Source organism: Amphibalanus amphitrite, unplaced genomic scaffold, assembly GCF_019059575.1.
Source record: "Amphibalanus amphitrite isolate SeventyFive unplaced genomic scaffold, NRLGWU_Aamphi_draft 000392F_arrow, whole genome shotgun sequence".
NCBI classification, from domain to species: Eukaryota; Metazoa; Arthropoda; class Thecostraca; order Balanomorpha; family Balanidae; genus Amphibalanus; species Amphibalanus amphitrite.
The window spans coordinates 398,155-412,761 of NW_024881886.1; the positions used below are offsets into that span (position 1 = coordinate 398,155).

Consider the following 14,607-nt stretch of genomic DNA (forward strand, 5'->3'; position numbering starts at 1 on the left):
GCGCTCATGGTCCTTGGTCCATGGATCACAAACTTAGACCAAATTAACCAGCGAGTTGAAGGTTAATTGATGTGTTGATTACCGCAGGCCTATGAAGTTGATAATGAAGGTTTTGATCTTGAGGAACCTGAGGTAGCTAGCTGCCACTGGCTGTTACAATTTTAGGATGTTTGTCCTTTTGACTTAGCCGTACGATATCCACGCAGAAAGCTGTGGTTGCATCGTTAAGAAGAAAAACAAACAACTGTGTGTCGATATGATACATATATCGCTAACCTATAGGTCACTGCCACCAGGATGTAATAACACTTTCTTGTGTTCCGCTTCAAATTCGCGTCTACAACGCAGTAACATAACTTCCATGATGTAACCAAACCATTACAATTTCGTGCTACTCCTGCCGTGGCCCCACCTCCGCGTTCCACGACGTCCATAGTGCACCACTGCCGCCCATAACCCTTCACACTCACACCCTGCCCACTTAGCGAACGTCGGGGACGCCTCACACGAAGGTGCCCCTCCCTGACCGCGTGCTCCGTCCGCTCAGTGCTCTGCGAGCAGCGCTCTGAACACCTCCCGCCCGGGGCCTGATCCGTTATCGGGCGAATAAAATCCGCCCCAGCTCATCCCGGCCAGACTTATGGAGCATTTGCACCAAATTTAATAATGTGTACGATGTGGCCCGGTGCAGACCGGCCAGCCGCTGTGTTGGAGGGTCAGCTCGCGTTATGGCCGGCAGCACGCAACGCGCCAGGCATGGGGTCGAGCGGTCGGAGGGTCAGCAACGTTGACGGCGACGGCGATGTAGTGGAGAATATGGAACTATGTGGAAATCGGAGTCAATGGAATTCAGGTTTTCAATGGCTGAATGACCCGGCGCCTCTTCGGTTGGGGATTCACCATCGCCGACTTTCCGAATCGCTGCGCAGTGTGCATGTCTATTGACTATGCTAGTGTTCAGAGTTTTCGGGAAATCACCACTTTGAATTCATCAATACCGCGATTCAAGCCACCTCACAAACACACTGGAAGTGAGGTGTTGGAGCGATGTGTCGGCGCGATGTGTCGAAGCAATGTGTCGGAGCGATGTGTCGGAGCGGTCTGTCGGAGCGATGTGTCGGAGCGATGTGTCACAAATCTGGCGCCCGGATCACGCGGAGAGAAAGCCGGCTGCGCGCCCCGCCCTGCAATTGCACTCAGAAGCCGTCCGTTGTTCAGAGCAGGCCGATGGCTGCGGGGGTTTCTCCCGGCACTGGAGAGAGAAGGAGATAGGTGGCGGCAGATCTGGGCGGGGCCCGACAGACGGTTGATCGGTATTCAGTCTGCACGCCGGCCTCACACCGCTAAAAGCTGCACTATCTGGCTGCCACCGCACCGCGGCTTCCACCTCCTTCTGCCGCCACCTTTCCGCCAGTGACCCCTGGGTCTCCCTCAGCCACACCTGGCCGCGTATTATCGGAACATCTAATGGGAACGAGGCTCGTCATGGCTCCCCTGCAGGCGGTGCATAAGTTAGCCCAAAATGCGGACGCTTGCAGGTTTTCAGAATAATTGCATGCTAAGTGAGGCCCGTCTCAGTCCGCCCGCATGCTTCGCAGTTGCAGGATAGTACCTGGTTGTTGGTATTAGCAGTGTGGTGGAAAGCTCGATACTAACAAAGGGTGACACATCACTCCATGATGCCAAAATCGCCTGAAGCACGAACTCTGCTGCGATGGAAATATCTCAGGGATGAACTGAATAACTGACTGGGTTAATTCCACGGCTGTGTGTGAAATAAGTACATTGGATATTTACGGAATGGGCGTATTGTAGCTGGCATCCTGGCCCATTTCACGTTGAACATCTGCCGTGTTATGTTGCTGGACGTTCTGGTCGTAACGGCGGGACCGTTTGCAAACGGGCGCTCACATTTGTGAGCCAGATGCCGCCGCCATGACGCATGGCTTTCAACTGGAGAAGTTTTGTAACGAGCTAATATGACACGCTCGGGGGCTTTTGATTTGTGGCGGTCTTTTTTCCTTGTTTTACATGCCCCGCTTTCCTCCCGTCGATGCACGTTGGCTGGTGTATTGTCTCTTTATCTATCCACTTGTGTGGCACTAAAGAAATCCAATACCGAAACCTGTGTGGTCTCCACAGATGCGTAAAGCGATCGAGCCCGTCATACTTTGGTTGGTTGCACGGTACCTATATTCCGCATAGTCTGTCAATCTCGCGGTGTTTTGTTCAAGCAGGTGTTCTGAGTGCTCCCTCATCTTTTCTCGACCACCGTGCGGGAAGAGTTCGGAAGTGATGTCTTGTATCACAAGCATCACCCTCGTTGCACACTCCCTAGCGAACAGTGACTACCGAAACAACTCACCATTTCAAACGGCGCCGCGACCACATTTGTCGCACAAATATCAGCACGTTCGGTCCACTTGCCATTCGATCGCCGTTGTTTCTATCATTCGTGCCTGTCGGCGAGACGCATTCGACGCACGCAAGGTGTCTCACAGTCTCTCGGCGCATCCATCTTTGTAGAAGTGGTATCGAAATCGAACACCCATTAGTGGCGGGGAACATCGCGCTGTTTTGCGCTGGCTACCCGCATGATAACCCTGCTGACAAATGAGACACGCTGCAAAAGTGCGATTTCGTGCAACTGCGCAGTGTGCAATGTGCATCTTAGGTCCCGAGTGCAGTCAACCGCGCGTCTGCGCCGCAACGAAAAAAGATCTTTTAATTTTTACCACTTGTGACGTCATTTTTAATGTTGTTACATATACATAGCATTTCTTGTGAACTACAAATATTCGAAATCCAATCGCGGTAACAGCTAATTGGTATGTCTTTTAATGATTCGTTCACCATAATGGAACTTAATAGCTATGTTTCTGGACGTCCACAATACACCGGTCATTATCGAAATTCCTTCGACAGTTTCGTGAAATTTACCTATCGATGATGACATTCGCCTCGCTCCGGATGACCCCAAATAGTTACTGTGTATCATGGCCTGTACTTTATGAAACCGCTGTAGGTCCGACCGCCTTTCCCAGTGTTAATGCGTTTGATACTTCCCTACACGGGCTTCGCACGCCGCTCACATGGGGCGCAAAAATGGCTTTGTTTCCCTGAACTCTGTCGGAAAGTCGAGCTCCATTTTCTCGCGGTAGCGACCCACGGGTCACAGGTCGGATGGGTGGCGACCTCGGAGGGCCTTTAACAGCACAACGCAGTCGGCCGCGTTCTCAGGATACCCATTTTCTAATCTTTCCCAAATAGCGGCGCCGGTGACTTTTGACTTGTCGGCGGCGGTGGCGCAACCCCGGCTGGAAGCGGATTCACCGCAAAACCCATTTCGACCGCGCAATTAGGGCGATAAATCAAAATATACTGTTACAAAAATTAGCCAGCCGCCCGACGCTAATTCGATTCCGGCTGGCGAGTGTTCTGTGTGCTACTTTGGACGGCGCGACAGCGGTGATGACCGGAGCCGTTTGATGACCGCTCTAATGGCACCGGCGACCAGCCGCCCGATAAGAGGAGCGGCGCGCGCCTCCGCCTGTCACCGACGGTGTCTGTGCGCCCTGCAGACTGCGATAGCCGCCGCTCGGCCCACCCCCACCACAACCCGGTCCGGCCCCCGGCGCTCCGCTCCGTCCCGTGCCGTCCACCCCGGGCTGTGATGTAATTGTGTACGTCGATGTAATTACCGGGTCCGAGCGAGGGTCGCCGCTACCAGGGGCATGTGCGTTCTGTCGTCGGCACCCGGGCCAAATTAGCGACGCTGTACTGGTCGCACCTGAGCCAGCCCCCCTCCCCTCATATACAGTGTACTCATTACCCATCCAGCCTGGGTGTCCCTCCCTAGGAGGGGAAGGGGAAGTGAGGACACCGGGAACCGTCGGGGACGTCGGGGAGGGGCGATCTCCGAGGGATGAAAACGTGTTGCCGCTGTCAGCAGCTCGACAAAGTAAACATCCGGTGCCAACGACAATCGGGAAACGAGCGTGACGGCCAGCAAAGCGGCCGCGGCGGGTCGCCGCGTCACGTCACCGCCGTGCATTGGTCAGCGGTCGGTACTCGATGGTCAATGCCAGTCAGCAGCGGAGACGGGCGTCGGCAGAGCTGACCAACAATGGCCAATGACCCAAAAATACCCCGGCCGGTACTTTATGGCTTAATTAATTGCCCTCACTTGGAAACTTTCCGGCAAAACAAGGGTGACGTCAGAACGTAGCAACTGCGTTCGTGGTCCACAGTCGAAACCTTGCCAACTCAAAATCGAAGTGGCGAAGCCTTCCCTCGCAGCCCGCACCCACTCAATGCACCTACTCAATGCACCCCTCATGTTTTGTTCCACCTCCACGGCCAACTTGCTCGGAACTCGGGCCCAGCTCCGGCCATTCTGCGGCCCCATCACATGCCGTGGGGCCGACGTCAGCATCCCCGAACGAATCAATTACCGGTACCCTGCAAACGTGTCATTTTCTCAGCCGACAATGAGGCATTATTTATCGTCTGACGTGGAGGAGTATGGCGCAGTGGGCCGGGGGTGTTGCTGGGGCGCAGTGACAGTGGGAGTGGCCGGAGGACAGGGCGGGGGCAGATCCGAGACGGGCCAGGATGGACCACAGTAGTGTGTTTGTTAGGGAGGGGACGAGTCGCTCCTGGGGACTGAGTCTGAGGATGACGAATGATCTGGGGCATACAAGAGCCTGACTTCACAAACGACCTACAAATGAATGAGAATGTTGGAGTGAATGGGTCCGAACTGGTCCAGATTGAAGGTCAGGTAGGCCAAATCTCATAATCCTGAACAACCAACAACCAAATCTTCCTCTCAGCACCAGATCTAACACACTACACATCACACTCACGGATTCATGTTGGTCCTTCAGTGATGCCATCGCCGTGCCTGCCGTACCTAATAGTGCAGTGGGCGCTGGAAGGTGGGTGGTGGGTGGCAAGGACTATGGGCGTTCAACGGTACTGGTGCACGCGGCTCAGTCGTCCCTGCCCCGACGGCGCCACAGTCCGCCGGACAGCCCCCAAATGGAGCCCGTCCGCTGCCGGCACTGTTTATTTGTCTTGCATTCAGGGGAGCGCGATGCAACCACTTGGCCGTGTGACATCCCACTATTGGCGGACTTCCTAGCAAAAGCAAATAGTGAGCGGCGGTGGCAGCGGAGACGGCAGCAGCCTGGGAGCAGACAGCAGAGGAGGCGATAGCGCCACAGGAGAGGTGCCAGCTGTCGCCGCTGCAACAATATGCCATGGGGCTCAGTAGTAGTAGTTGTTGTAGCTGCAGCCGCAGCAGCAGTGGTGTCGGTTCGGTATAGCAGTATCAGCGGTCGCAGTGGCAGGCTACCGCACAAACTGGAACACCAGAAGCAGAAGCGATAGCAGCAGCAGCGGCAGCAGCAGCCGTGAGAACAGTGTCAGCACACAAACCAGCGGATGCTGCGACGTCTCCGGCGCGGCGGCGGTGGCTGCTGAGGCGTCTTTGGCGCACCGGCTGCGTCACAAGCGCCGCTGCACGCTGCGGATTGCATTACGGCCGCCAGTGAATCAGCCGGCACTGCACTTGAGAGCAAATTCGTGCAAATTCAGCCGTTTCGAGCGCGCAGCGTCGGCGCGATCGGGTGATTCAGCTTACCGGCCGCCGAAACCCGAGGCGCCAGGCGAGGTCGGCTCGGGTTCGCGCTCGCGTTCCTCGCCGGCGCGCGTTCCCACAGCTCGGCGAGCAACATCGCAGCGAGAACAGCGAGGCTCCGTCGCTGGTTCCGGCCGGCGAGGTCACCGCGCGATCGTAACCGCTGCCCGGAAAGGTGCGACATCGCGACACTGCGGCCGGCCCGGCTCGGCGTGGGGGTTAGTTTATCGCGCGCCAGCGGCGGCGCGTCGGCCATGCAGCCCTCGCCGCCGTAAATCGCCGACGTCGCCGTCAAAACGCTGCAAAACGTGGCGATAAATCTGGCAGCGAGCCTCGGCGGAGGAGGCGACACGACTCCGCGAGTGTCCGGTGTCACAGCGCGCCGCGGGACGCCGCGAGACACTCTCAACGACTCGGCCACAGAGATTTAGCTGCTCAGGGTCCCAGCTTTGCAACATTTCACATTCAGGATCTCACAGATGGTAGATATGAGTTCATGCTCAAAGTTACACCCTCTTACTCTCAGGTATCATCGAGTCTTTAACAGTAAAAGTGACATGAACATGTTGTGTGCAACGTCAGTGGGGATTCTGTTACATACACCCTGAGTACATTGACTGCTTGCAGAGCCCCTTAGTCATGAAACAAGTAAGTCTCGTTGGGATACGATTCCAGGACCTGAGCAAAAGTCTCATCTGCTAGCAAGTAACAATGGCTTAGTTATCAGCATGGTCAAATAGGTATTTAAACCTTTCTACATCTTAAGACACCTAGACCCCGAATGTTTTCATCGATCATGAGCCTCTTCAGCGCTGGGATGACCCATTCATGACCTCTGTTTTGGAGTCACCCGCACCCAAAGCAGTATCAGCGGTTCTCTTGTTGCTGGCAAAGGGAGAAACATTTCCGAGTTCCCTTCTCAGATTCACTCAGCCGTCCGTGTTAGAGGCTTTGTGGTCATCACTGCTCTTCTCCAATTCCACAGCCACGTCAGATTCCAATCTGCAACAACCCTTTCCGATCCTGTTGCAGCCGCGTGGGAGTCCCTCGCCCCCATGTGGGCCGCTGACCCGATACCGCCAGGTGTGGTCTTTGTTTGCGACGTTCAAATAGTGGCCTGTCAGAGCACAAAGGCAGCGGCTGAATGTTTCCACGATTGCCGACAGGGAGATTTGGCCGGGCGTTTCCGCCGAATTGTCTGAAAATTGCCGCGTCGCGAATACGCCATTTGCATAGCGCTAACAATGGCACGACATGCTTTACGCTGACTTGCAGGATATGGAAATACTCACTAAGAGAGTAAAAATTGAACGTTGATGTATGGCCGTCTGCACCGAATAGCAGTCGGATCAGGCCATGAATAAATCCCGGATTCGAATGCCTTGCAAATAGCAAAACACTATTTTCAGGGCTTTCACTGCATAGTTCTGCCATTCGAATGTCACTTTGAGCTGATGAAACGACGTAGGCACAGAGTTTGCGCAAAAATGGCTCAAATCGAGGTATCTGCTGAATTCAGTATTGAACAAAGCGGCAGTGCAACTACCCTCTGAGAAGAGGCTTTGCCACCAGATCTCCGACAGACCGCGGCGACTTATGCAGATTATTTGCGCGACACCCGCATGAATCTTCAGGCGCCTTGCACCGCAGAAGTTGAGAGCTTTCCATTCAGGCCGACGAGGTTTAGCGTTAACATAAAACACATGTTCCGACGCATATCGAACTTGTGACGTGGCAATTTCAAATGTAAATTCAGCCTATCCTCTCAGCAGGGTGGGCTTATGTTGTCAGCCAACAATGAGACAGGCGGCTGTCACGTGTTTGTTAGATGTCCGCAAAGGCTCGGTGCGCCGCCGCCCGCCCTGTATGTCTGCAAGACCAGATTTTCCCTAAATTTGAATCTAAAGTAGGTCCACTACATTCCCGACAGCAGGGAATCGCACTAAAGCAGTTTCTATCGCATGTGTCCGACCCAAACAGTCACCTCATGGTACAGTTGTGGGAACTGGAGGCTTCTGCAGCCAAGTCGGGCGATTCCTGCATATTTTGACAAGCTTCTTTGAGGTTAAGAAGCCATGCTACTGAATCGGTTTTAAAGCCTTCCAAAAACACTTGCCGCGAGAGAGATTATTTAGATTGCAGCAAATTTTACTTCAAAATGAAGCGACGCTGACGCTCACAAATCTTACGGTCACCTCGTCAGCCATGTTTTATTCATATTTGTCTTTTGATTATGCTCTCCGAAATGCTCCGGGTGGATACTCATGGCGTATTAATTCTCCTCCTCCCACGCGGCCCCGCGTTGCCTCTTTGAAGGCGTCGGACAGAGCGCACGCTCTCAGAAGCCGAGTTTCCTGAGCTTTTTCATTGCGTCGGCGACGACGGCTGGCCCGTAAAACGAAGATTGATGACGGCGACAGCCCGCGTGAGCGATCACCTCACCCGTGTTTATTTTTCTTCACGGATCTCATTGTCCCTGAGTTGATGATGCTCTCTGATTCAAAATACCAACATCTGGTCCTATTTTCGGGCGTGCCAGATTAAAGTCACGCGGTAATCGGGCGGGGTCGGCGCGTCGGCCGGCTCGGATGCCGCCGCGTCGGTCGTTGCGCCGCCACCGACGCGCGAGCTATGCGTCGCGACCGACGCAGGCCACTGCCGACACAATACCTTGGCCGAACGGCGCAAACCAGCGCCGTTTCCGGCCTTTTTGCGTGCGCGCATTTGGCGTCGCGTCAACTGGCGTTCGCGGCGTGTCTCTGGGTGTCGCGCTCGAGGCCGACGGCACCTCACAGCCTCCGCCGTCGGCGCAGCGGGTGCCGTGACGGGTGACGCTGATCAACAGTTCTGCGGCGGCAGACGACGGCGTCGCGGCAGTTTGTCGCCGATCGTTGGGCCGCTGCAGCCGGCCCGGCCGTCGACAGAGTGATGAATTCGCCGTGAGCACCGCTGGCAGACACACTGCATCGCTTCAGTCGCAGGCGGGGTCATGCGGATCTTGAGAGACGGGTGGGGGAGGGGCGGGGGTCTAGCGGAGATGGCAGAGAAGCGGCTGAAGTGTCGGGGGCTGGGATGAGGCTGGAGACAGCTCCAAACCTGGCTGCCGTCGGCCGGACATCGGATGCGACATAGCCCGTCCGGTCGTCCCGTCATCGGTCGGTTGCCATAACTGATCGGCGCACCGGCGCGTCCGTATCCCGGGTGACGCGAACAGACGGCAGCTCGGTGACCTGCGTCATGAGCCGCAATCGGCCGATGCAACCGATTCGGAAACCCTGGAAACGTCGAGTGGGTGCCCGCAGTTGGCATCGACCGGCACCTGACAATGCACCGGCAGCTCGGAGTCGCCTGGGCGGGCGCGCGCCGGCCTGCACGGCTGCAATGTCGATCAATCGGCACATGGAGGTCAGCGCGGCACGTGAAATGGAAGCAAAGTGAGCGACGCGGAGGCGATCGGCCCCGATAGCAATTAGGCGCCGCGATCTGGCAGGCCGTTAGCGGCGCGGTCCGACGCGCGGCGCCGATAAAACGTGTCCGCTTTTCACGCCCGGCTGAACAGTCATCTGCTCCAAGGCCCGAGATATTGTAATAACGGGCGGCTGCGGCGCTGGTGGCGCGGTGGCGGCATTGGTGACGCAGCTGACACGGCCGCGCGGCAAACGTGTCGTCTCTCGCGGAAACTCTGGGAAGGGGAGACGAGCCCTGCCGCACGCAGTCTGCGCGCGGCGGCGATTGCAGCGCGGTGCTGCGCCAGGTGTAATTAGTCGCCGGTAATCACTCACATGTGGCGCGCCTGCGACAGATGGCGGCAATCACGGCGCGGCGACAAACTGCGCGCCGCGAGTGTCACAGTGCGATCTGCGCGATGACAAAGAGTGTTGACGCGTGCTGGCGGCCCTCGGCTGAAAGCTCAGCCTCCAGTTTCAACGATGCGTCATCCACCCGATGTTCTGTTGATCATCTTCCCGCTCTCATCACCTCACCTCCCTCCAAAACAACACAACGAACACCCACTCTCCATCTTGCTCTCCTTCCGCGCGCCCTGGGCGAGCTTTCTCGGCAGAGACACCATGCAGCCACTGGCGGATCCAGACTTGCGTTTTGGGGGGGGCCAACTCGTGCAAGGAGCCAAACCTAGGGTACCCCCAAATCCTGTTTTCTCATCGGATTTAGGCCACTTATTTTTCGTCACAGCCCTGAAACGATAATTTTTTTAAACTAAAAAAAAAAAATAGAGAGAGAGAAATGGTAGCCCACTCAACCCGTGCCTTAATATTACTTTGAAAACACTTCAAATTGCTTTTGTCGACCACCGCTCCGGGTCGGTGCTTGGCGCAGCCTTCGCGGGCTGGGAGGTGTCGGTTGAACCTCTCTGCCGTTCGGCCCCTGATCAAGCTAGAGCTCGCGGAAAAAACGAGTGTGTTGCCTGTGAGTGACGAGAGGAAGCCGATGCTACCCGATTTTAAGGTCCTTGGTCATTGGTTGACCTTCCAGGGCGGTGTTTCACGGTCGCGGTGCCAGCCGCTGCCAGCGCATTCCGCGAGCTAAGGTCAACCTTCGGTAGTGTTGTAGGTATAGGCTAGTTGATGTCTCCATGGAAACCAAAAGTGCCAACAGCGCTGGCAGCGTGCCGTGAAACACCGCCCAGGTCAGGTCACAGACCCAAAAGACGGGAAAATCAGGGCCTGTCAGAACCTCCTAAAGTAAGGCTGTAATAGATTTTTTGTGCTGATCACGAATTTCATGTTAGTTTGGATCATAGATGATGTCTTCATGCCTTTAGGCCATGTCGGGGCAGGCCAGGTCAGGTCAACCAGGTCAACCAGTACTTATGGGCGTCCGTGTAGCAGGTGTCCGACTACCACTGGCAGCTACGTAACATGATACGAAGGCATCAAAACTACTTCGTAAATGTTCAAATGGTCAGAGGCGGATCCAGCTCAGAGGTTTGGGGGGGGGGGGCAAACCATAACAATTTATCGATTCTTTCCATGCATCGTCCATAGGCGTAATGTTAAAATTATGCCGTTTGGGGGGGGGGGCAAATGCCCATTTTGCCCCCCCTCCCTGGATCCGCCACTGCAAATGCTTGCTAAATGCTAAATTCAAAATCAGCTAAACGAAACTATCCTAGAAACATGTTAAACTCGGAAAAGTGCACCGAGGTCATCAAAGGTCAATGACCTGACTTGACCCTAAGGTGACATTGACACCTACCACAATGGTTGGGACCAACATCATTTCACATGTTTGAGCGTTTTAAACCACGAAAAGACTGTAAACGAGCGGATAATGTGACCCGACATACGCGGAATCGCGATTCCGGCCAAACATGGCCTCAAACATGGCCAAACATATGGTGCGTTCGGAGAGGCACATTCCACGTGGAATCCGTGGAATACTCCATGCGCGCGGAACATTCCCGGAGATTGGCCGTTCAGAGAGATACGCCTCCGAACGCGGCACGGGGAATATTCCAGGGGACGGTGAATATTCCATGCTCTCCGAACGCACGGATAGTCTCGAGAAATAGGCCACAGGTCAAAGGTCACTTGGGTCATGGGTCAGGGTCATGAAATTTTCAGACTTTGTCAACATGAGGGTGCTAAAGTTTCGTCGCGATCGGATTCATGATAACTTACACGATAACTTCACGCGTCGATCGAGAGGTAAAGTATGCAATAAGAACTTCTTGGGTGAAGACGAGACCAACACTCAAGCTCACATATTTTTAATGATACGGTAGTTTCTACCTACTACGCTACTTTCTCACATTCATATTTCTTAAGTGTTTTTGGGGGCCAAAATACATGTTGCCCCCTTTCAGGCTTGGGGGCATGACCCCGTGGCCCCCCTGGATCCGCTAGGCCGCCGCCGAAGCTAACTAGGCCGTTTTCAAACGGTCTGATATTTCAGGTCATGGTTTGCAAACGGCCGGTGTTTTCAGGCTGTTTCATATGCCCTGACTGGGCCAGGCCGTTTGCAAACGGACAATTTTCATACGGCCTGTAACATATATTCATATTTCACCATCTGTCGCAGCATCAAATGCTGATGTGGTGCACTCAAAAGCCGGAATTGGTCCTTGGATGCCGTAAGGACCCTTTTAAGAAATAAGTGACCCGACTGACCCCTTAGAGATTGGCCTGAGCTCTGACCGAAATAAGTCTTTTACCGTTTCACGGGAAGGGACAAAAAGGTCCCTGATATGCTTCTTGTACAATTACCAAACAAAACAAGCTTTTCAACGCCAACTCAGTGAGTGTTCCTAAAAAAATTATTGCGCATATTCCGTGAATGAAAAATTGCCGGGTCATGTCAGGTCAGGCTGCCAGAGCAAGTTTGTTAACTTGACAGTTCAATCGATATGTATGCAATAAGACCTTCTCGGGTGACGACAAGACATGACGACACTTTATGAAGAAAGCTAGTAAACCAGGTAGTTTCTCCATAGGCGCGAGAACCGGGGCAGTGGGGACAGCCTGCCCACCCCCCAACTATGGGGCCGTGGGGGCGGTGCCCCCACAACTTTCAGACGGAATACCCCATTTTTTGCAAATGTTTTCTTTTTTTGTTGAAAAAAGCCAAGGGATGAAAAATAAGTGGCCCAAAACCGGTGAGAAAACTAGATTCGGGGGGACCCTAGGTTGATCTCTGTTATGGTGTGCCCCCCCCCCCCCCCAGTCTGAAAGTAGTTCCCGCACCCCTGAGTTTCTCTACGCTATTGAATCACGCCGGTGATTCTAACTTTTAGGTATCTACTACGCAACCTTCTCACATTAATTTTTCTTCAAGCGTTTTGGGAGGGGGGCCAAAAGATATGTTGGCCCCCCTTTCAGGCTTTTGGGGGGCCATGGCCCCGGTGGCCCCCTCCCTGAATCCACCAGTGGGGGGCGGTGCCACCACAACTTTCAGACGGAATACCGCCCTTTTTGCAAATGTTTTCTTTTTTTTGTTGAAAAAGCCAAGAGATGAAAAATAAGTGGCCTAAAACCGGTGAGAAACTAGATTTGGGGGGACCCTAGGTTGATCTCTATTATGGTGTGCCCCCCCCCCAGTCTGAAAGTAGTTCCCGCACCCCTGACTTTCTCTACGCTATTGAATCACGCTGCTGATTCTAGTAGGTATCTACTACGCAACCATCTCACATTAATTTTTCTTCAAGCGTTTTGGGGGGGGCCAAAAGATATGTTGGCCCCCCCTTTCAGGCTTTTGGGGGGGGCCATGGCCCCGGTGGCCCCCCCCTGGATCCGCCAGTGCATGCAGCGCGCTCTCCGCACGCGCTTTTTCCAATTATGTCCGCCGCTCGAGAGGCAGCTCCGGGAGGTATCCGGCATTGCAACAGGTGGTCGGTCGGGCGGCGGCAGCCCGGCCGGCCGCCTTTGTCAGACGATATGATGCTGCAGATTCCTGGCCGGCCAGCCCGGAGTAAACCGTGATTATCGCCGCCCCACAGCCCAGCCACAGTCCGTGCACTTTTTGTAATTAATGCATGAAATTTTGGAGCTAATGTCGATGTGTCGATCAGTGTCCAGATACAGTTGTAATTAATGGTCCGTTTTTCAAATCCGCCCGCTCCAGCGGGCGGGCCCGCATCGTGCTCTCAACCACCAAAGATTCTAAGTCATCGCCGGACAAAGAGATCCAGAATGACTCAGGAGAATTTGAATTATTGCAACGCCTCTATTGCCTTCAAACTTCTTATCTGGTGGAAAAAGGCGCTGCCAGGCGAGTGGACTAATGGTGCTATTGTCAGCCATCCACATTGAGGTTGCCAGATGAGAAATCCCAATATCATGCTGTTTGTTGCGCAGGCTCTTTGTGGCCGAGCGCGGTGCGCAAAGAGTTGGTTGGCCGCGCGGCGAAAAACGCTCAAACAGTGGCGAGCGCGGCGGCGGACGGCAGCGGCGGCGAGGGTGCGCCGGCGCGCGCTGCACGCTGTTTGCTGAGCGCTGTTGAACAGCGTGCCAGTATGCGACCCCGAGTCAATAGCGGGAGGAGCTGCCGAGCTGAGAAAACACGGCTCAGCTGTCCGACGCCGGGGCAGCGACCGACGGAGTAACCCCCGACCGCCGCGCAGGAACCGTTCCCAGGGCGTCAACGTCGCCGCCGCATCGCGTCCTGTCGCGTGGACTGGCTCGCTCGAGGTTCGACCGGCGCTCGGCCAGGTTCCGGTCTGCCGATGGCGACTACGATAGCCGGGGTGCGGTATGACTCCGGCTCCACCGGGCCGGCCGCGAGTTTGATTGACGGCAACATCTGTCGTTTTGACAGGAGTGGCTCAAAGCGACGGATCGGACATGTCCCCAGGGAGCGCGCCGGCCAATCAGCCGACGTCCCATGTCGGAGACGCTACAACATTCCACACCCTGGACAGCCAACCGGGCTCCGGTGTTAAGGCTGCAACCGATGCGGATTTGGACGCGCCGGGTGATGGTACTCTGAGAAATTGAGAAGCTCAGCGTGACATGGCAACTAACGAATTTTGGCTCTACCACTACCTTTTCTTCAAGCAGCCGATTAATTTATTAACTTAAATTCGAAGACGTTCGCAACTTAGCATCTCAGCTTGATTCACACGCATAACAAAAGTCTTGCATGTCCCTTCGACAACTGCCCAGTTCCTAACTCGGTCCAAACACGTCCGCTTCTCGGGAATTTCATTCAGTGGCCTGTCGGCGCGCCGGTGCGTCCGAACGCTTCACCAGAACGGTCACCAAAAACTGGGTACACGCGTGGTATCCGGAGCGGTCGTCGGCGCCGGCCAGAGCGGTCCGGGGTGCAGCGTGCCTGACACGAACACGCGTCCGACGGAAAAACCGCGCCGTCCGGTCATGTCAACCCGAGTCAGGTCTTTGTCAGCTCCGTGTCAATTCCGTGTCAAGTCTGTGTCAAGTCTGTATTAGATCCTGCAGAAAATGCACCATGCCTTTACTCAATCTTTCGGGGATTGTGTTGATTAA

The 14,607-nt window shown here is 54.9% G+C and overlaps 2 protein-coding genes across 5 annotated transcripts in view; one reads left to right on the top strand and one right to left on the bottom strand.

The window, feature by feature from the left end:
* LOC122390358 (uncharacterized protein NMB1327-like) overlaps positions 1 to 7,851 on the bottom strand; it is a 99,245-nt gene extending 91,394 nt beyond the window's left edge. The window contains exon 1 of the mRNA XM_043383244.1: positions 7,834 to 7,851. Within this exon, the coding sequence (XP_043239179.1) occupies positions 7,834 to 7,851 (18 nt within the window). The remainder of the gene's footprint in view (positions 1 to 7,833) is intronic.
* The window catches only part of LOC122390351 (zinc finger protein castor homolog 1-like), a 68,627-nt gene that overhangs the window by 1,089 nt on the left and 52,931 nt on the right, over positions 1 to 14,607 (top strand). The window lies entirely within an intron of this gene.